At 48.3% G+C, this 18,868-nt stretch overlaps 2 protein-coding genes across 3 annotated transcripts; one reads left to right on the top strand and one right to left on the bottom strand.

The window, feature by feature from the left end:
• Window positions 1-649: 649 nt before the first annotated feature.
• Window positions 650-9,406, top strand: CDK10 (cyclin dependent kinase 10). Of its 2 annotated transcripts, none has more exons than XM_088671960.1 (14): window positions 650-797; window positions 1,666-1,738; window positions 2,230-2,301; window positions 2,414-2,516; window positions 3,325-3,406; window positions 3,883-3,950; window positions 4,128-4,180; window positions 4,304-4,373; window positions 5,896-5,955; window positions 6,148-6,271; window positions 6,935-7,074; window positions 7,794-7,846; window positions 7,925-8,036; window positions 9,005-9,406. In XM_088671960.1, exons 1-13 carry the CDS (start codon window positions 690-692, stop codon window positions 8,017-8,019), a joined length of 1,101 nt encoding a protein of 366 aa, XP_088528086.1. In that variant the 5' UTR covers window positions 650-689; the 3' UTR covers window positions 8,020-8,036; window positions 9,005-9,406. The 2 variants fall into 2 exon arrangements, with proteins under 2 accessions (XP_088528086.1, XP_060132031.1); XM_060276048.2 differs by having other exon boundaries at window positions 9,000-9,406.
• A 1,490-nt stretch (window positions 9,407-10,896) lies between these two features.
• Window positions 10,897-17,470, bottom strand: SPATA2L (spermatogenesis associated 2 like). Its single transcript, XM_035119703.3, has 3 exons — window positions 17,374-17,470; window positions 13,909-14,221; window positions 10,897-12,943 (listed from the first exon to the last, which is right to left on the bottom strand). The coding sequence occupies exons 2-3, from the start codon at window positions 14,218-14,220 to the stop codon at window positions 11,867-11,869; spliced, it is 1,389 nt and encodes a 462-aa protein (XP_034975594.2). The 5' UTR covers window position 14,221; window positions 17,374-17,470; the 3' UTR covers window positions 10,897-11,866.
• Window positions 17,471-18,868: the final 1,398 nt, after the last annotated feature.

Below are 18,868 nucleotides of genomic sequence, written 5' to 3'. Positions count from 1 at the left end.
TCATGGCCCCTCTTGCCTTGCCAGGATCACAGGCTTGGTCAAATAGAGCAGAGAATAGCCATTTAAGATTGCAACACACAATGTTCCACTGCAACTCCTTGCATGGCCTAGATGACTATTGCCACAGTGACTGTAGTCTCGATCCTGGCAGGTGCATCTTTCTGACAGGTGCATCTCTCAATATAGACATTGGATGGTTGGAGGAGAATGAAAGCCCAGGTGGGCTAAAGCATCACATTCCTCCAAACTCCCTCTACCAATTGCAAAGCATCTAAACTCAGGCTCTATATTTTGCTGTATATTACCTTATGTACAGCTTTAGTATTAAAGTTTTGGGGTGTTTTTTAGAAGGCTAACAACAACAACAACAACAACAACAACAACAACAACAACAATTTTGGAACTTGTTATTTATGTTCTGTAAGCCACTTAGAACGCTATGCAGGAAAAAATGATAATTTAGAAAAGGTGTGTTCCCCCCTCTTCAATCTAATCTAGGATGACTGAATCCTTCCTCTCTCTCCCTCCCGCCTAATTTTAGTACCACAGTTTCTCCCGCTCGGAGCAAAGGGCTCGCATAGCAACCGCTGCTAGGGGCTCTGTGCGGAAGTTCATACTGTAACTGTGCGGAAGTGGCTTGAGAATGCGCAGTGGCTGTGGGGGAAGTAGACGTGCGCTCTGCTTCGGCCATGACGGAGGCGGCTTCGGCTGAGCTGGAGTCAGAGACTTTGCGGCTGAAGCGGCTCCGAGGCGGGGGCGGCAGCGGCGGATTCTTCACGGTACCTCAAGGACACAGGGTAAGTGGGACTACAACTCCCAGGAGACTTTGCGGCGGATGAGTTGCCCCGCTTCTTGCGTGTTTGCAAGGCGGACGGGGGAGGGGGTATGCAGGGTTTTTATTCTCCGGCGCTTGCAAATCCTACATTGAAACATGCGCAGAAGAGCTGCGGATTGTGCCTGTATTAAGCTCTGAATGTACAAATATTGCTTGTGCAAATGTGGCCTTGGCACATGCTGATGGGACTGACTGTGGGTGGTGAGATTATTTGCCCCGTGCGTATTTTATCGATGCAGAAACCATGTGCGACTTTAATTCCACGTAGACATAATTTTCATAGAATTGTAGAGTTGGAAGGGACCCTGAGGATCATCTAGTCCAATGCAATGCTGGAATATGCAGCTGTCCCATACAGGGATAGAACCTGCAACCTTGGCATTGAAGACATTGCTAAATCCTATGCGTACTTACCCAGGAGGGGTAAGTGAGTAAGGTGTGATTCCAATTTAATCCCAAGGGGCTTATTTCCAAGTAGATGTGTATGAGGTTGCTCTGCATGGCTATATATATATATATATCAGTTATATGTGCAGTTACTGCATAAGACTGAAAAGTATTAATCAGTTATGCTATTACTGTTATTTTCTTCTCACTCTTGGGAATTTTTAAATTGAAAAGCAGGTTTAAAAATTTCTACCATTTTAACGTTACAGTATTTAACAATAAAATGTTGTGCAAAGAAGCAGAAATAATACCCACCATCTTCCAGTTGTAAGGAGATGCCTCGGAATGATGTAATGATCTTTGTTTATATGACTAGGATCCTCAGCAGCATTTCTTCAGGAATCAAGCAGGGATTTAGTTCTGTGACCCATCTGTTGTTTCAGCTGGGAAGATGTCGAAGTGTGAAGGAGTTCGAGAAACTCAATCGTATTGGAGAAGGGACCTACGGCATTGTGTGTGAGTGCTGCTCCTGCCACATGAACTGGTCAAGAAATGGTGCTATGTGTGACCCAAGACGTACATATCAGTGCCTTGAGATCTGGAACACGGGTTGGCCCCTGACCTGGTTAAGGTCCTGTCTGTTCCTTGATGTTATGAACAGCAAGGTGTAATTGAAATTCAAAAATCTCAGCTCCCTGGTCTTGGCCATGCACACACCCTCTCCAACTCCCTTTGAAATCTCTCCAGTGATAATAGATGTATATTTTTCAGGTGTAAATATCATTGATGACATTTTCACACCGTATGAGGGCAATGGTAATCCCAGGTGGAAAAGCAAGAAAAGAGGTGGGAAAGTGGCTTGTGTAAAGCCACTTTGATGAGAGGCAACTTTTGAGTTGGCACTTGAGTCCAGGAGTGCTCCCAACTCTACGTTAGCTTGTCTGGAGGAGTGAAGGGTGGAGAGTGGCTTCCCCAGGCACAGAACTCTGATTGCATTGCCATTCCAGATCGTGCCCGGGACACCCAAACAGATGAGATTGTTGCACTGAAGAAGGTGCGGATGGACAAAGAGAAAGATGGTGAGTAGAATGGGAGAGCTCTGAGGTATCCCTGCTGGTCTTGGCTCAATGAAACATACTTTTGTGTTTAGTCTTGCCCACTGTCGTCTTAATGTGCTATTTCTCCCTGTAGGGATTCCCATCAGCAGCCTGCGAGAGATCACCTTGTTGCTGAAGCTCCAGCACCCCAACATTGTGGAGCTGAAAGAAGTGGTGGTGGGGAATCACCTGGAGAGGTACTGACCGGGCCGTTCCTGTCCCCATAACCTTTCCTCTACCTCAAGCAGGAGACCTGTCATTCCTGTCCCCCAAAGCTGCCACTTTATGTCACCCAAGGGTGGGGAGCTGGATCTTGTCAGCGGGCAAGAGTTTTACCTCCCTCACTGCTCCCATGGGCCAAGTTTGACAAGTAGACCTGTCAAAACACCTCACACTGTAATGGCATTGGATGACCCATCTTCCTTTGCTCATGCTGTTTGAAATTAAAACTGCACAGGCAAAGGCTCAGCATTTTGCAAGTTCTGGCAATCAGCTGACAGGTGGCACTTGAAAAACACAGGACTTTGTAGGCACTGACCATAAGATGATTAGCAGAAGTTGCAAAGGCACAGGACTTTGGTGCAAATTGTATTTTTACCTACCCTGCGGTCGTAGGGGCGAGTCTTATTCAACCTGCATGTCAGAGGTTCCCCACTGGAGTTATATCAGCTATTCGTGAATGCTAAGGCTGGCTTATATAACCTTTTAAAAAAAAATAAAAAAAAATGACAAACTTTAAAAATACAAAAATACAAACTTTAAAAACACAAACCTTTGCAGACAAAGCAGGATGGAGGTTAGCAGGAATAAAAGAAGCTGTGGATAGGGGGTGAGGTTTGCTTTGTTTCTGAAAGCAAAGCATAGTTTCCAAGGCATTGTGACCTCCAGAATATGACTCAAGCACTCAAGAGCCTGTATTTTAAGCCACTTCTTTCTATTCAGCTCTGGCCTCTTGGGTAGATATATCTCCAACTACAGAAAATAAAACGTGTGTTTGTCCTGCAGCATTTTCCTTGTGATGGGTTACTGTGAGCAGGACCTCGCCAGCCTCCTGGAGAACATGCAGGCTCCCTTCTCTGAAGCTCAGGTGAGATGGGGAAAGTAGCAGCCTTATGTTGATTGTTCGGATCACTGTCTTCATCAGAATGAAAGAGATGTCATAAAAAGCTGCAGAAAGTTGAACCCAAGGCATGGTTGTAACCAAATTTGAGACGGAAGATAGGCAAGAAGGCACTTTTTAAAAGCAAAGCATGAACAAAAGAATCAAAGTATGTAGGTGTTCAAATAGAGAGGGAGTAGCCTGGTTGGTTAATTTGGGCTGAGGTGTTTGGGCATCATCCATATCATAGGAAGCTGCTGTAAATTGAGACTGACCATTGGCCCATAAGGTAAAGTATGCTTTAGGTCAGTTCAGTAGGACTAATCCTTTCAATTCTTGTGCTGCCTTTCTGTGGATCTTTGAACCCCAGAGCAGAATTTGGCACAAGACAAAGTAGTGTGTGTTTTACACAAGAGAGATGGCTCCTTAACAATGCCCTGTTCATTTGATCCATCCCATTGCAGGTGAAGTGTATCGTTCTCCAGGTTCTCAAGGGCCTTCAGTACCTGCATGAAAACTTCATAATCCACAGGTGAGAGAAGAGCAGGGACTGGGCATTTGGCTGGAGCTAGGATCAGTATGTAGCTTGCAGGCCTGCTACTATCCATGTCAGTGTGGGAGAGAGGCTGCTTAAGGGAGCAGGATTTGGGGAAGGGCTGCACTTGGTTTTGTCTGTCCCCTGGTGAACCTCTCTTTCCTCCAACAACAGGGACCTGAAGGTATCCAACTTGCTCATGACTGACAAAGGTTGTGTAAAAACGGGTGAGCGTTTGGCCAACATCTGGCTTCCCTTGATGACTTCCACCATCACAGACACATACCCAATTGGTTTGTAATGCAGTTGGACCTGCCCTTTGACCTTGAGTGTCTCCTCTTTTCTTGCAGCGGACTTTGGGTTGGCTCGTGCTTACAGGGTCCCCCTGAAGCCAATGACTCCCAAAGTTGTCACACTCTGGTGAGTAGACTCTGAGCATCCCTTGACTAATCAACACTCCTGCACAATCACTACCTTTGCGCGAGGGTTAAAGAGGAAAGGGGCTTTGCTTTCACTGATAGGCTGCTTCTTTATGGTTTTGATACCCAACTGTGAGGGGGAGGGATTATAGAGAACCCCCCCATCAGAAGCAGCCCGTCTCCAAGCAGTCATGAGAGCAAGGGGTCTGAAGGGGTGAGTCAGGAAACGGAAAGGGAGTGCCAGGGCTCTGGCAACACTAAAGAGCCCCTGCTCCATAGGCAGGAAGAGAGGACAGGAATAGGTCAGATAGAAGACCCGTCCCTCCTATGCCGGAATTGAGAAAGAGGAGGAAAGGGAGGCGCTTCTCAGTTCCGAGGCTTTTATGCTGGTCGCGAACACGGAAGGAATTAGTGCAGGAATCTGACTCGAGCGTGTAGACATGAAATGAGCAATCCGTTACACTGTAAATAATGTGCACCAATAAAAACGTCTGAAAGACAAGCATGTGGATGGTCGTTACTCAAGAGTAGTCACAATAAACCTTGACAGCAACCAACTCAAAATAATTGCCTGGGGAAGGCATGGCAATGGAGCTCATAGAAAGAAGACTCCACACCTTCCTGGCATATGTACTTAGGAAATGTGATTGAGATCAGAGTCAAAGCAGGACAAGAGTTTCTGCTCTTGACACATATAGGGGCCTGATTCAGAAAGCATTAAAACCCTGCTTAAAAATAAGCAATGGTTTAAGGTGATCAAGCAGTGTGCTGGTGCCCACTGCTAAGAATTATGAGAATTATGCAGTTTCCTCCTCCCCATCTCCCACAGCACTGGGGAGGGCAAAAACAGCATCTGGCTTGCCTTTATGTGCAGACCTGGACTCATGGGTCAGGCACAAACTTTGGCTTCCACTTGACACTTGTGGTTTATTTGGAGAGAAACAAACCACAAGCCTTGGTTCAGACAAGAGCAAGCCAAGGCTTAGGGTTTGTTGCTCCTAGAGCTGCCAGCAGCAGACGAGGAACAAAATTGGACTTTAGAGCAGCAGCACATTTAACAAGAGGTTTCTTTTAGCTAAGTTTTAATGTGACGAGGGAAGCAGGTGGGCAACCTGCAAGATGTGCAGTCTTTCCCTGTGTCCCACTGTTGGTCACTCGGGGCCCTCATTATCACTTGGCTACCTGTGACAGGCTGAAGGGAGATTAGCTGCCCTTAGGCCTGGGAGCAGGGAGGAGGAACATGTGCAAAGGGGATCATTGAGATTCTGTTTGTGCATCTTCTGCCTCTTGTGTGAGAAAGAGGAAGGTGTGTATGTGAGATTTCCCCTCCCCCCCGCTGCCACCCCAATACCAAGTGCAGCCCTCAGGGACAAAAAAGGTGTGGGGCTATTGCAACAGGAAGACTCCTCTTTTTCCGATTAAGGAAATGCCCGTTGTCTGCTGAATTCAAATTACAGAATTCTAGCATCACAATGCAAGCTGACATTGACCTTCCCTGGGACACTTTCTCCCCTCTTTTCCAGGTACCGAGCCCCTGAGCTGCTTCTGGGGACAATAACACAGACCACCGCCATAGATATGTGGTGAGGGAAGAAGACGTCTCCTTTCCTCCATCCCCCACACCTAATGTGGGGATTAGGAGGACAGAAAGGAAAAATGCATCTGTTGAGGGCCTGGATTCATGGCTCTGTGGACAAATTGGTTTTTCCTAGGCCTGAGAGGGTGGAGGGAATAGCTGCTAGCCTCTCCGTGTTAACTGTGAGTCTTCCCTGCAGGGCAGTGGGTTGCATCCTGGCAGAGCTGCTGGCTCATAAGCCGTTGCTACCTGGGAGCTCTGAGATCCAGCAGATAGACATGATTGTGCAGCTTCTGGGCACGCCCAACGAGACCATCTGGCCAGTGAGTACTCCCCAGACCTCATCCCACCTCTGCTTTGTTGCTCCCTCCTCCTGCTTGGGTTTTGCCCCTTTGTGCCTCTTCTTATGTGGCCTTTCCTTAGTGTTGCAGCACAGCAGGTGGTGGAAAGGTCCTCTGGCCCAATATCATATGCAAAGGCATGGCTGCTTATCCGCAGCCTGACCCCCATCAACCCATGCAATGCAGGCTGCAGTAAGATACGAGGAGATCAGGTGCACTGTTGAGAGGCTGTAGCATTAGATCAGGGATGGGGGACATCAGGCTTCGAGGATCAAATGTGCTCCTCCAAGTCTCTCTATCTGGCCCTTAAGACTTTCCCCAGGTCACACCCACTTTTCCCAGGTCACACCCTTCACCAGCTCTGCTTTGCACCTTCCTTGAATTTTAGCTGGCTGAAATGGGTCCTTGAACTCTGATGCCTTCATGCCTGGATGGATAGAAAGTAGTGTGAGTGTATGTAGGAACTAGCTTACAGTACAATATAATGGTAAAATCAAGATTTGTTGGTCTTAGCATGTGCCTCTCCATCCTCCCTCCCCATCCCCGGTTATCCCTTCTTTAGATGGCTCCTGCAAGCAAGTTAAGCCATATGTTAGAGGCAAATGATTTATTTAGTGCCTTCCTTTGTGTCCCTCTCACCTCCAGGGCTTCTCCAAGCTGCCACTGGTGAGCCAGTACACCCTGCGCAAGCAGCCGTACAATAACCTGAAGCACAAGTTCCCGTGGCTGTCGGAGGCTGGCCTTCGCCTCCTCAACTTTCTCTTCATGTACGATCCCAAGAAAAGGTAACCGGGCCCAGGCTGGGAAAGAGGCCAACGTTGTTGCGATGTGCCTGCCTTTGGGGCTTCTGTTTCGCCATTCTGATTGACCCCTCCCGACAGGTAGAGTTAGAAAAGGGCAACTAGAATTTAGCCAGGGCAGAAGTGTTTTCTCCATCCCCCGGTCAAAATACAGAAGCTGTTAGGGTCATGCACCTAAACCAATCAGCAGCAAGGTTATGAGAGACACAAAAGCAGCAGCTTTATGTGCTGGCACAGTTAACCTGTGGAGTGCTCCTGCAGCTTTCCAAAGGAATGAATTAACTTGGAGGACAGAGCAGTTGAAAGCAGGTTCAGAGACAGCATACGGGGATGAGCTACAGCAGGTAGTCACAACAGGAAATCAGAATCGTGAGCAGGATGGATTGGATCCCGCATGTAATATTAGTGCAACTGTACAAGGCACAGGTTCTTGGATGTGAGCCCTTCCTTGCCCGGGAGAGACTAGCTGCATCCCTGAATAAATGAGCTAGCTGTAAGGTGGGCGCCTGCTCGCTTGTCTTCGATTGCTCCTGTGATCTCCTCTGGCCAGAGCCCTTGGCTTGGCAGAGGCACATTCAGGAAGGAAGAGTGGAGCTGCTGCAGGAGAACAGCCTTCCTAAGCCAGAAATTTGTGGGTGGAATAGAGGGATAAGCAAGTGGCAGGTGAATTCACCCCTCGCTTTCACGTGTCTCTTCCTCTTCAGAGCGACAGCTGGCGACTGCCTGGAGAGCTCCTACTTCAAGGAGAAGCCTTTACGTAAGTCTCTTGTAGCTTCCTTTCCCCACACTCAGGGCTGCTGCCACAACCTGATTCATCTTCTCCCTCTTTTTCCAGCCTGCGAGCCAGAGCTCATGCCAACCTTCCCACACCATCGCAACAAGAGGGCCGCCCCCAGTGTAGAGTGCACAGGCAAGCGCAGTCGGCCCTGAGGATGACACTGCTCCCGGTAAGGACAGGCGTGGGCTGGAGTAAAGTGTACTTAACAACAGTGGAAGCTGCCTTATACCGAGCCACACCATTGGTCCATCTATTGTATTGTCTACTCTACACTGATTGGCAGCAGCTTTCCAGGGATTTCAAGCAGAGCTGTCTCCCAGCTCTACCTCCAGACACCAGGAATTGAACCTGGGACATCAAACCCCATTTCAGCCTGGCCATGTCTGTACGTACCTGACACCAGATGCAATATATGTTCTCAGGTGCAATGCAGGAGAATGTGGCTTCATCAGGTGTGGAGGCTTGGCCTAATTAGACCTGTGGACTGTGGGTTCCCCACCACTAACCTAGAAATATAGCCAGCTAGGAGTCTTATGAAGCTGTAGCTGCTCCACTATTCTCTGCTGTTTATGTCTCCCATGTGCTTTCAAACAGCTGTGACCACAGGAAGCTGAAAGCAGGGCACGGAATTTGTGGCCCATGGGCCAACTTTGGCCTACCATGCTGCTCCTAGCAAACCATGCCCACCTGCTCCACACCTGAAGCAGCTACCAATGTGGCTTCAAAGGAACGATAGGCTGTTAAAGGAAGCTACCGATTGTTCCTTTGCTGAAGCAAAGTGTGTTCAAGCCACCCATTAGCTGATGAATGGTAGGAGTATGGCATGCTCTGGGATCAGGAAGCAGGTTGCACTGAAGCCCTTGCTAAAACAAAAGGGGCATACGAATAGCATGAAGTCTTTGAAAACACCTTTGAAATACTGGACTGAAAGCAAATGATGCTTAGGGAATGTTCAGGGAGGTTTTTAAGCAGAGACCACCGATGCCCTAGAAGGGGGTTTCCTGCACTGGCAGGGTTTGGGACTGGATAACCTTTCCAGCCCCTCCCAACTCCATGGTTGCAGGAGTGCTGTCGCCTGAATGCAAAGAAACAAATCTGAAACAATTGTGGTACTTCTGTTTCTCTTTGAAAGGGCAGAGCTTGAAGAGAGGCAGTGCTGGCTGCTGCCAGGCACGTCGGGACAGAGAGCCAGGAGCCTACAGAGGGTGTCGTGACAGCTCCCATGTTCTTCATAGGAATCAGCTGCCCCTGCTGGGAGACACTGATTACCAACTGGGAGCTAGCTTGCCAAGCTGCACCGAAGCTCCTGAATTATCAGCTCAACTCTTCCCTGATGGAAAGAGCAGGGCCCAAATAGTAGCCCCTTAAAGGTAAAGGGACCCCGACCATTAGGTCCAGTTGCAGATGACTCTGGGGTTGCGGCGCTCATCTCGTTTTATTGGCTGAGGGAGCCGGCATACAGCTTCCAGGTCTCTTCTTTGCGGGCAAAACCCAAGACTGAACCAGGACTGTGTCTCAATAAAGTCTTTTACCACTGCCGTCTTTGAGTACCAGTAGTGTACCTGGAGGGTGAATACTAAAGCTGCTGTGAGCCTTAGCAGAAGGACTGGGAGGGTGGGGAGGGAGATGCCAGATCCCTAGGAGGCAGCCTTATATATAGTGGAGGGAAGTTCCTAGGCAGCAACAGCAGCACCTCTGCATTTAGAGATGCTCAGGCACCTTTAACTCCCACACTGTTTTGCATCCCTACCTGCATGCACTGCTTGTTCTGTGCGTCAAGCTCTGCTTAGCAACTTACCGTGGGTGAGGGTTGGAAGATCAGGGACTTCAACCTCTTCGCATCTCTATTGTAGCAAACACATAAGCATATATCCCTTCTTGGTCCAGTGAGCTTTTGAAGGCCTTCCTTTCTGATTCAGAGGTGAAAATGGGAGTGTCTCTGGAGCACAGCAGCGTATTCAAGTTCTTGCTCTTCTCCACTGCTGAAAATTCACCCACTTGTTATGGACAGTCAAGCAGCAGCAGCAGCTTCAAATGAAGGCTCAAGCAGAATCCTTTTGCTAGATCTGTGATATTGCTTTGCTTTGTGTAGGGAAACAGAAAATAGGTGTCTGAAGCACCTTTAGGAGGCTGAAACGTTATGCCACAAGCATCAAAAAAGAGAACTGACCAGTTACACCTGTCTCCTGACTTTTGTGCATGGGCCAAAGTGACACTGGGAAGACTAGGTGGCCAAGGGGGAAAGTGTGGGAGGGAAGTTTCCAGAACAGCCTTGAAAAGAACTACTGTAATAGACAAGTGTGTCTTACTTCTGGAAGTGCTTGTCCTTAATGATCAGAAAATTCTGATGGGTTAACTCCATGATACGTATGAAGCTGCTTTATACTAAGCCAAACAGCTAGCAGTAGTTTCAACTTTTCCAGATCTGGGAGCCTGCTTTCACCTAAGCATGCTTTTGGAGACGGAATTCTTAATTTTTTACCATATATTTCTATGATGGTACATGATATCCCCACCCCCATGGGACAAATCACATGTCAATCATCTAATGTCATTATGCTTTCAGCAGGGAGTAGCTGCTCAATCCAGTTGCCCACAGAAAATTTGGTTGTGCAGCAGTATCTCTCCCTGCTCCATATATGACATCACATATGACATCAGGTGGGAGGCAGGTAGGCGTGGTTTGAGAAAAATAGAAACCCTGGGCCAAATGGAGACCTAGTGCAGGCCAAATTTGACCAAAGAGCCAGAGGTTCCAAAGCCCTATGCTAGTGGATCCCAGCCTACCAGCTAAAGACCAATGATCTAGCCTAATATTGTCTATTTGCCAGGGTCTCTGGCAGAGAGAAGTTGCTACCCAGTCCTTTTAAATCAGTGCTGCTGAGACCCCCTGCGTGCAACACAGCAGCTCTACCCCTGAGCTATGTAGTCCCCAACTGGGTTCCTTCCAGTGAGGATTCAAACTCTGGAACTCAACTACCCACACTACTGGGGGGGGGGGTGAGAGAAAAGAAATCCAGAGAAGAAAGGAGATTACACTTCTGTTTATTTTGCACCTCTGCTTCTGTAAACCACCAGGGAGATGCTGAGTGCCTCTGAGGGCTTGGGAACAGCTCTGCCCCTGCCTAGTAGCAGGTGACTCAAACCCAGCATTAAGGCTTTTCCTGCGCTGTCTCAGCCTCCATAGGAGAGCCACAAGGATTCAGGAAAAGGTATAAACAAGGATATAAACAAGGAGAGGCAACCTCCACCCCCTCCTGTAATCTCAGCCCATCTTCTCCCATGGCAGCTCCCTTTGGTAGCTTCCCCCCAAACCTTGGTGCCCTCCAGATGTCTTCCACTACAGTTCCCATCAGCCCCAGCATTCTAATGCTCTGCTGGCTGCAGAAGGTGGCAACTGTAGTGCAAAACAACTGGAGGGCACCCAGTTGGGGAAAGGCTGCCCTACATCCTTTGGAATACACACAGAGCAGATGAACATCATGTAAAACTTCATTGTGCCCTGATATTACAAAAGATGGGATTCTGGCAGAGGAGTGTGCGTGTCCTTCTAACATGTCAATTGATTCGCCATTTCTTGTCAGCCAGCTGGAACCACTTTCAGATTAAACCATGCCCCCCCAAATGCTCAGTGGAAAGGATGAGGGAAGCGAAGGGGGGAGAAACTCACCTGTCCAGCAAACACTACTGCGGGAGACTGTTTAGGACTGGATCCTCCCACCCCCACAAATTTGTTCACCTAAATCCTCAAAATATTTAGGATTTGAGAAAAGTCCTGTTGGTCGGGAAAAGAATGTATGCTGAAAAGAGTGTCTGGCTGTTTTTTCCTCTGAAACAAAAATAAGTGTTTTTCAGAAAATTGGGAGAGGGAAGACCTGGGAGAGGGGAGACAAAAAGCAGGCTGTGTGTGCAGTTCTAGATGAAGCCTCAGAACTGCAGAGGAAGCAGCTTTTCTGTCCAAGGTCCGGTTGATGCCCTGGTGGGTTTTCCCAGCGTGCGCTATTGCCAGACTCCTGGCACCCCCTCGTGCAGCAGCTTGTCCACCTCTGTCCTCTGCAGCCAGAGGCGCTGCTGCTTCTCGCTTTGCAGCTCTTCCATGTGGTGGCTGCTCCGGCAGACCTGCGCTCCGTCGCAGCTGCCGCCGTGCAGCAGCCTGCAGGTGTTGCAGCAGGAGGCCGGGAGGGTGCCCGGGTGCATGCACGAATGCAGGTGATAGCGCGGCGGCTCTGTCGGGGACATCCCTGGACCTGGCACCGGAGCTCGGCGCATCCCCGTGGGGCTCAGCTGGGGGCTCCTTGGCTGCCTTGCTGAGGGAGAGGCTGGGCTGCTGCCCCGGTGGAGCTGGGGGCCGCCAGGGCTGTCGTAGTGAGGGCTGGGAGACAAGAAGCGGCTTCCCGGAGGCGTGGGGTAGTCCGCTTCCGAAGTTCTGCTAAGCTCCCGCCGCAGGGAGATAAAGGAGAAGGAGGTCTCCAGATCGGGGCCCTCCGAGGCTGGGATCCCGTTGCCGTATGGTGGCTCCTCCGGGCCCAGCACCCACATCTTGCTCCTGTTCTCCGCAAGCCCCTGCGGACTCTGGAAGTGCTGCTCTCTGCTCCGCAACCGGGGGCTGCTGCGCTCGCAGAGGGGGATGGGCTGCTGCTGCTGCGATGACAATGGCAACCTAGGTCCCAAAGGGTCACCATACGGGCCCTGCCCTTCCGGACCCTCCCTGTACAGGTCTATCGCATCAGCTGGCTCCACACGGAAATCTCTGCCCCTAGGCCATCGCACCAGGCTCTGCAATTTGGCCACACAGTTCTCCAGGCTGCCTTTGGCTTCCCTGCGGGCCTGGAGAAGATCTTCAGGTGAAGCGGTGTACGGCTCCAGCTCCTGCACGATCTTCCCCAGGATCTCGCACTCGACCCTGGCTGCAAAAAAGCAGCAGGCTGCAGTGAGGAGGCTGGCACTCGGGGGCAGCTGGGCAATGACCAGGTGGAGGCTGTCTCTCGGGATGTAGCCCAGCCGGCGGAAACTCCTGGTGATTTCGGCCTCAGGCAGGACTCCCTGGAGGACGTGCACGTAAACACCTGAGAAAGTCTGCAGAGAAAGACACAGACTTAGTGCCCTGCATTGCTCGACACACAAATTTAATACTGTTACAAAGCAATTTACACAGCCATCGATAAAACAATCTATTTTCTTTTCTTTAATTGCCATGCCAGGAGTTTTCCCACTGAAGTAAATGAACATGGCTACCTTAGGTTCATTAATTTCAGTAGCTCTTCTGTGAATATGACCAGTTTTGGATACAACTTTGGATACCACAAGTTTGTTTGTTCATTCAGTGACTAGGCATGGTACAAAGCAACAATATTATCTTCGTATTATGCATGGGATTATACATGCTGCCCAGCTGTCATTGACCGGTAACCATTAGATAAAGTAGTGTTTCAGGTTAAGAACAGTTTCAGGTTAAGACCGGACCTCCGGAACAAATTAAGTTCTTAACCAGAGGTACTACTGTACATTTACTGAAAATGAGTATGAAATTTATCCATGCCATGAAATTAGCAGCTGTAGGAGTATGTGACTGGTTTTTGTTTTTTTTAATTAAAAGGAAGTTTTAAATTTGTTTTTATTTTAGGTTTAATTGTATTAAGCACTTCCATTTTGCTGTTTGCTGCCCTGCGCTCCTTTAGGAAGAAAGGCAGGACAGAAATTTAATACAGAATAATGATTCCTTCAGTTCTCTGGAAGAGAAGCAGGATTTCAGCAGTGAATATTACTACTCTGACCGGGACAGGAAACTATCAGGAAATGGAGGAAAAGGGGCTGAGAAGCTAAGTAAACCTCTGCACACCAATGAATGGAAGGTGGTTGGCTTTATTTTTTATATGTTGCACGTCTATATTTGAGGTGAGCTGCTCTTTGCATGATTTGGAAGTAAGGAAGGAATTCAAATAAGTAAAATAAACAACTGTTTCTGTCTGCAATATAGCAGAGTCCTGTGCGGCCTCCTCCCTCTGCCCCCACAATGCCTGACTTCCCCCCACAATGCTCACTTTTATGGTTCCAAATTCCTTGCGCCAGGGGAAGAAGTAAAGATTGATGGCTGCCAGCTCCAGCACCTCAAAGGCCCGGCCAAGATTCTGGAGCGCCAGTCCCAGATCCAGCTGTCCTCTCAGGGCCGCGGCAAGCATGGCGAAGGTGTCCTCCCCTCTCAGAGCACTGTGAACTTCTGGATCCTCCAGCAGTTGCCGCCACATCCGCTCCTTCAGGGACGAGTCAGTGCAGATGCCAGTGTGGCCCTGGTGGAAATTGTTCTCCAAGCACTGGCGATACTTCTCCTGCAGTGCCGCTCCAGGAGACAACATCCTGCAGCGTGATGAGAGCAAAGCCCTGAACCTGGTCCCATTTGAAATTCCGTCAGTCAAATCAGCCTATGGCTACGAGTGGGATTGCCAAGTGAATGAATTCAGCCATCAAGCCCATAAAACACAGCCTTGTATACTGCACAGGGTGGTTGTATTGATTTACAAAACCCATAGATGAGTTTTCCCGCTGCAAAGAAAATACCCATGCCAAATATATATAAAATTCCGCCCCCAGAAGCCCTTTAACATAAGCTGCAGTCCATAAATAGACTGATGCAGTATGGGCAGATATTCTTCATTTGCATGTGTATTCTCACTTCTCATGTTTTTTTCCAGTGTGTGTGTGTGTGTGTGTATTGCATTGAAAAGAACCTTTTCCTTGCAGCACTGAAGGATTTGTTTTTTTGTTTTTGTTTTAATCTTAAAGGAACAGGTTTTTTAAAAAGTTTTAAAAATCATAATTATAATAGCACACAAAAAAAGAATCTTATAATATCATTGGCAGGTATTGCAAGTAAATGTTTCTATATTTCAGACAAATGTCCCAATTATATTTAATTTGTTTATTGCTATCCCTTTCTAGAGGAGGGCTAAATCGTTTTTTAAAAGAGAGCTCATTACCTTCAGGTTTACAATCTAAGAAGGCATGACACAAAGGTGGAAAGGTGCATTTAGGTAACCCACCCTAAACAGTTTAGGGACCCAAAGATTAAAACCAGCATTTTGAACTGGACCTGGAAACGCACTGGTAGCCAGAGCAATTGGTGCAGAAGTGTTGCATGATCAGACCATGTCTGGGTAACAGTATGTATGTACAGAATGTATATATATATGCGCATGCAAAGCGTAATGTAACCGCAATCAGAAGGTAGGTGATAATGGCCAAGTGATAGGAAAGGGAATTGAAGTGTATTGATTCATTTCAGCCATTTCTACCCTGCCTTTTAGAGGATAAACCCTCATGGCTTTTAAAGGATGTTGCCCTGGTGTACAGAGGAATGCTACTGTCTGGCCTGACTGCTGGAGATTTTGGCAGGAAAAAAGTGTTCTCAAGATCATTACTGGCTCATCAGTGAGAATTTGGCTATTCCCTTTCTCTCATCCATCCCAAACCGTTGGCACTCACACACTTCCCCGATTGTCCTCTTGCTTTTTTCAAGCACTGATTAAGTTTCCAGCAGAGTTGCTGCACAGAGCTCTTGTGTACAAACTGACAGCTGGTATTGCAGTGGAATGACAAGTGCCACTGACAATGGAACTCGCCCCATCTTCTGCATTACTTGTTCAATTATTATCTTCACTCTCTCCACCATCTGTACGCCAGCCTCCTGCAACCTGGTGCCCTCCATATTTTTGCGACTGACTCCCCATATGCCTTACCACTGACCATGTTGGCTGAGGCTGATGGGAGCTGTGGTCCACAAGATCTCCTGTCCTCCAGACGGTGCTACTCTTTGGAGAAACTAACAAGGTGCATGGCTGGGGGGGGTAGTTTTGCCAATTTCACCACATTGCCTTTTAAATATGTCTCTACATTCTCCACCACTAAAGTGAAAGTAAGTCCTTGTGAGAATATCTATATCAAAATATACACACTGTTTAGTATGCCAAGACTATTCCGATTTGGAATAGAGTTAGGAGATATTTGCTTCCTCTCTTCAGTCACATCCGGTTCATTGGTAGAGAATCAGCTTTGCATGCAGAAGTTCCAAGGTTCAACATCTCCAGGTAGGGATGGGAGAGACCCCTGCTTGAAACCCTGGAGAACTGCTGAATACTGTGGGACTCTGCCTGCCACCCTGAGCTCCCTGCCCTTTGGTTGCCACTCTGTGGCTTCTGCCTCCTTCCCTCCACATGTCTGGGAGCCAAAAAGGCAGCCAATCACCACAGCCACAGCTCAGGGAGAGAGGGTGGAAGCGAGCCACCCAGGGGACTAGAGCACATGAGCCAGGCAGGGACAGCCCCTGCCCCAAGAAAAGTTGTTGGGACTTCTTTGCCAACACTTGCTACGTTCATGGCTTCTGAGTATGTGGCTGTCTTCTCTGAAAGAACTGCTGTTAGTGCATAACACCACAGACAACAATACATAGTTGTCAACCCAGTTCCTGAAATAAAAAGGTAAGTTGCTATGGGAGCACTTTAGAATCAAAAGCCCACAAATAGCTCTTAAAAATAACAATGTGAAAAGATCTAAGCCCAACAGAGGGAGACTCTCGGAGAGTTAACATATACCTGTTTGCCTGAGATAACAGACCCACCCACCAGATCACCAAGTGCTGAGAATGAGAGACTTGAGGGGGATAGCTTTGCTTTTGCGCGTGGGGGAGGGGGGGTGCAGGAAGGCAAGTCCTTGGGAGAGAGTCCTGTCAGTGCCACAGCCTCAAGGTGGTAGTGGGGCACACCGTAAGTGCTTCCAATGAAGGGGGGGGGAGAAGTGCTGGAATGATTATGTGGGTACTGTGGCTTTGCAGAGAAATAGGGAAAGGGACAGAATCATAGGGCAAAACAACGGGGCATCAGCGGCGTGGGTGCCCAATACATAAATCAGTGGGAGACGGTTGGAGTAACCCACATGAAAACCCTGTAGATCATGAATCATTATTTCAAAAAGTGCCTCATCCACACTAATTCCCTGTTGGTCTGCTCCAAAAGCCCCGGGGTAGCTTCTTTGGACAGTATGCCAACATAAAGTGTGCCAGCCTTTAAGGTGCCACAAGGCGCTTCTCGTTCATGCCTAGTAGGTGCTGCACAGAAAATAAAGACACACATCGCTCCACCAGCAGGTCCAGTCTAAAAAAGGGACCGGCACCAGAAGGGACCCGCTGGCTCAGAAGCTGCCACCATCACCCTGGCAGACTTTCGGGTGCCACAGGGCTGTTGGTCGCTGCTGCTGCTGCACTAGACAAGGAGATTTGGAGCGGGGGCGGCAGTATGCCTACCACTTGGGGGATCCAAAGGGCTCGTATTTGGAGGGTGGGGGTCTGCAGAGCCTGAAAGAGCCCCCTCTCCCTGCTCGCAAGGCGAGGAAGGGAGCGCCTTTTCGTCCCGCTGGAACGTCATTGGGTGCTGAGTCAAACACGCCCGCCTCGCAAGTCTCCCCCGCACGCCCCCGCAAATCTGGCCGGTTGGGATTCGAACTCGCGTCCCGCTCACCTGCCAGCGCTCGCTCGCTAGCTCCTTGGCCCCCTTCTCTCGGTCTCTCGCTCTCTTTCTCTTTTGGGCTCGCTCCTATCACTTCCGGTTCTTCTTTGCCCCGCCCTTCCCGAGAGGAGATTACGTCAAGTCTCAGGAGCCGGCCGTTAACCTTTTCCTTGCTGCACTGAAGGATTTGTTTTTTGTTTAATCTTAAAGGAACGGGTTTTTTTAAAAAAAGTTTTTAAAATCATAATTATAATAGCACACAAAAAGAATCTTATAATATCATTGGCAGGTATTGCAAATAAATGTTTGTGTACAGTATTTCAGACAAATGTCCCAATTACCGTATATTTAATTTGTTTATTGTTATCCATTTCTACCGCACAATTGCGCTCATTTCACACGCTAGCAAGGTTATGCTTAAAATTCTACAAGGCAGGCTTAGGCAGTATGTGGACCGAGAACTCCCAGAAGTGCAAGCTGGATTTCGAAAGGGCAGAGGAACCAGAGACCAAATAGCAAACATGCGCTGGATTATGGAGAAAGCTAGAGAGTTCCAGAAAAACGTCTACTTCTGCTTCATTGACTATGCAAAAGCCTTTGACTGTGTCGACCACAGCAAACTATGGCAAGTTCTTAAAGAAATGGGAGTGCCTGATCACCTCATCTGTCTCCTGAGAAATCTCTATGTGGGACAAGAAGCTACAGTTAGAACTGGATATGGAACAACTGATTGGTTCAAAATTGGGAAAGGAGTACGACAAGGTTGTATATTGTCTCCCTGCTTATTTAACTTATATGCAGAATTCATCATGCGAAAGGCTGGACTAGATGAATCCCAAGCCGGAATTAAGATTGCCGGAAGAAATATCAACAACCTCAGATATGCAGATGACACAACCTTGATGGCAGAAAGCGAGGAGGAATTAAAGAACCTTTTAATGAGGGTGAAAGAGGAGAGCGCAAAATATGGTCTGAAGCTCAACATCAAAAAAACCAAGATCATGGCCACTGGTCCCATCACCTCCTGGCAAATAGAAGGGGAAGAAATGGAGGCAGTGAGAGATTTTACTTTCTTGGGCTCCTTGATCACTGCAGATGGTGACAGCAGTCACGAAATTAAAAGACGCCTGCTTCTTGGGAGAAAAGCAATGACAAACCTAGACAGCATCTTAAAAAGCAGAGACATCACTTTGCCGACAAAGGTCCGTATAGTTAAAGCTATGGTTTTCCCAGTAGTGATGTATGGAAGTGAGAGCTGGACCATAAAGAAGGCTGATCACCGAAGAATTGATGCTTTTGAATTGTGGTGCTGGAGGAGACTCTTGAGAGTCCCATGGACTGCTAGAAGATCAAACCTATCCATTCTTAAGGAAATCAGCCCTGAGTGCTCCCTGGAAGGACAGATCGTGAAGCTGAGGCTCCAATACTTTGGCCACCTCATGAGAAGAGAAGAATCCTTGGAAAAGACCCTGATGTTGGGAAAGATTGAGGGCACTAGGAGAAGGGG

Source organism: Zootoca vivipara, chromosome 6 (genome assembly GCF_965207765.1).
Source record: "Zootoca vivipara chromosome 6, rZooViv2.hap1.1, whole genome shotgun sequence".
NCBI classification, from domain to species: domain Eukaryota; kingdom Metazoa; phylum Chordata; class Lepidosauria; order Squamata; family Lacertidae; genus Zootoca; species Zootoca vivipara.
Note: the sequence above shows the minus strand (reverse complement) of the source record. Positions and strands in the feature narration are given on the sequence as shown.

What these genes read in the sequence shown, in the direction of transcription:
- CDK10 (XM_088671960.1), top strand. Translation starts at nt 690, where the DNA reads ATGACGGAGGCGGCTTCGGCTGAGCTGGAGTCAGAGACTTTGCGGCTG. An exon ending in AGGGACCTACGGCATTGTGT is followed by an intron (nt 1,739 to 2,229) that starts GTGAGTGCTGCT and finishes TTGCCATTCCAG; the next exon opens with ATCGTGCCCGGGACACCCAA. An exon ending in CCAACGAGACCATCTGGCCA is followed by an intron (nt 6,272 to 6,934) that starts GTGAGTACTCCC and finishes TCTCACCTCCAG; the next exon opens with GGCTTCTCCAAGCTGCCACT.
- SPATA2L (XM_035119703.3), bottom strand. Translation starts at nt 14,220, where the DNA reads ATGTTGTCTCCTGGAGCGGCACTGCAGGAGAAGTATCGCCAGTGCTTG. An exon ending in AGGAATTTGGAACCATAAAA is followed by an intron (nt 12,944 to 13,908) that starts GTGAGCATTGTG and finishes CTTTCTCTGCAG; the next exon opens with ACTTTCTCAGGTGTTTACGT.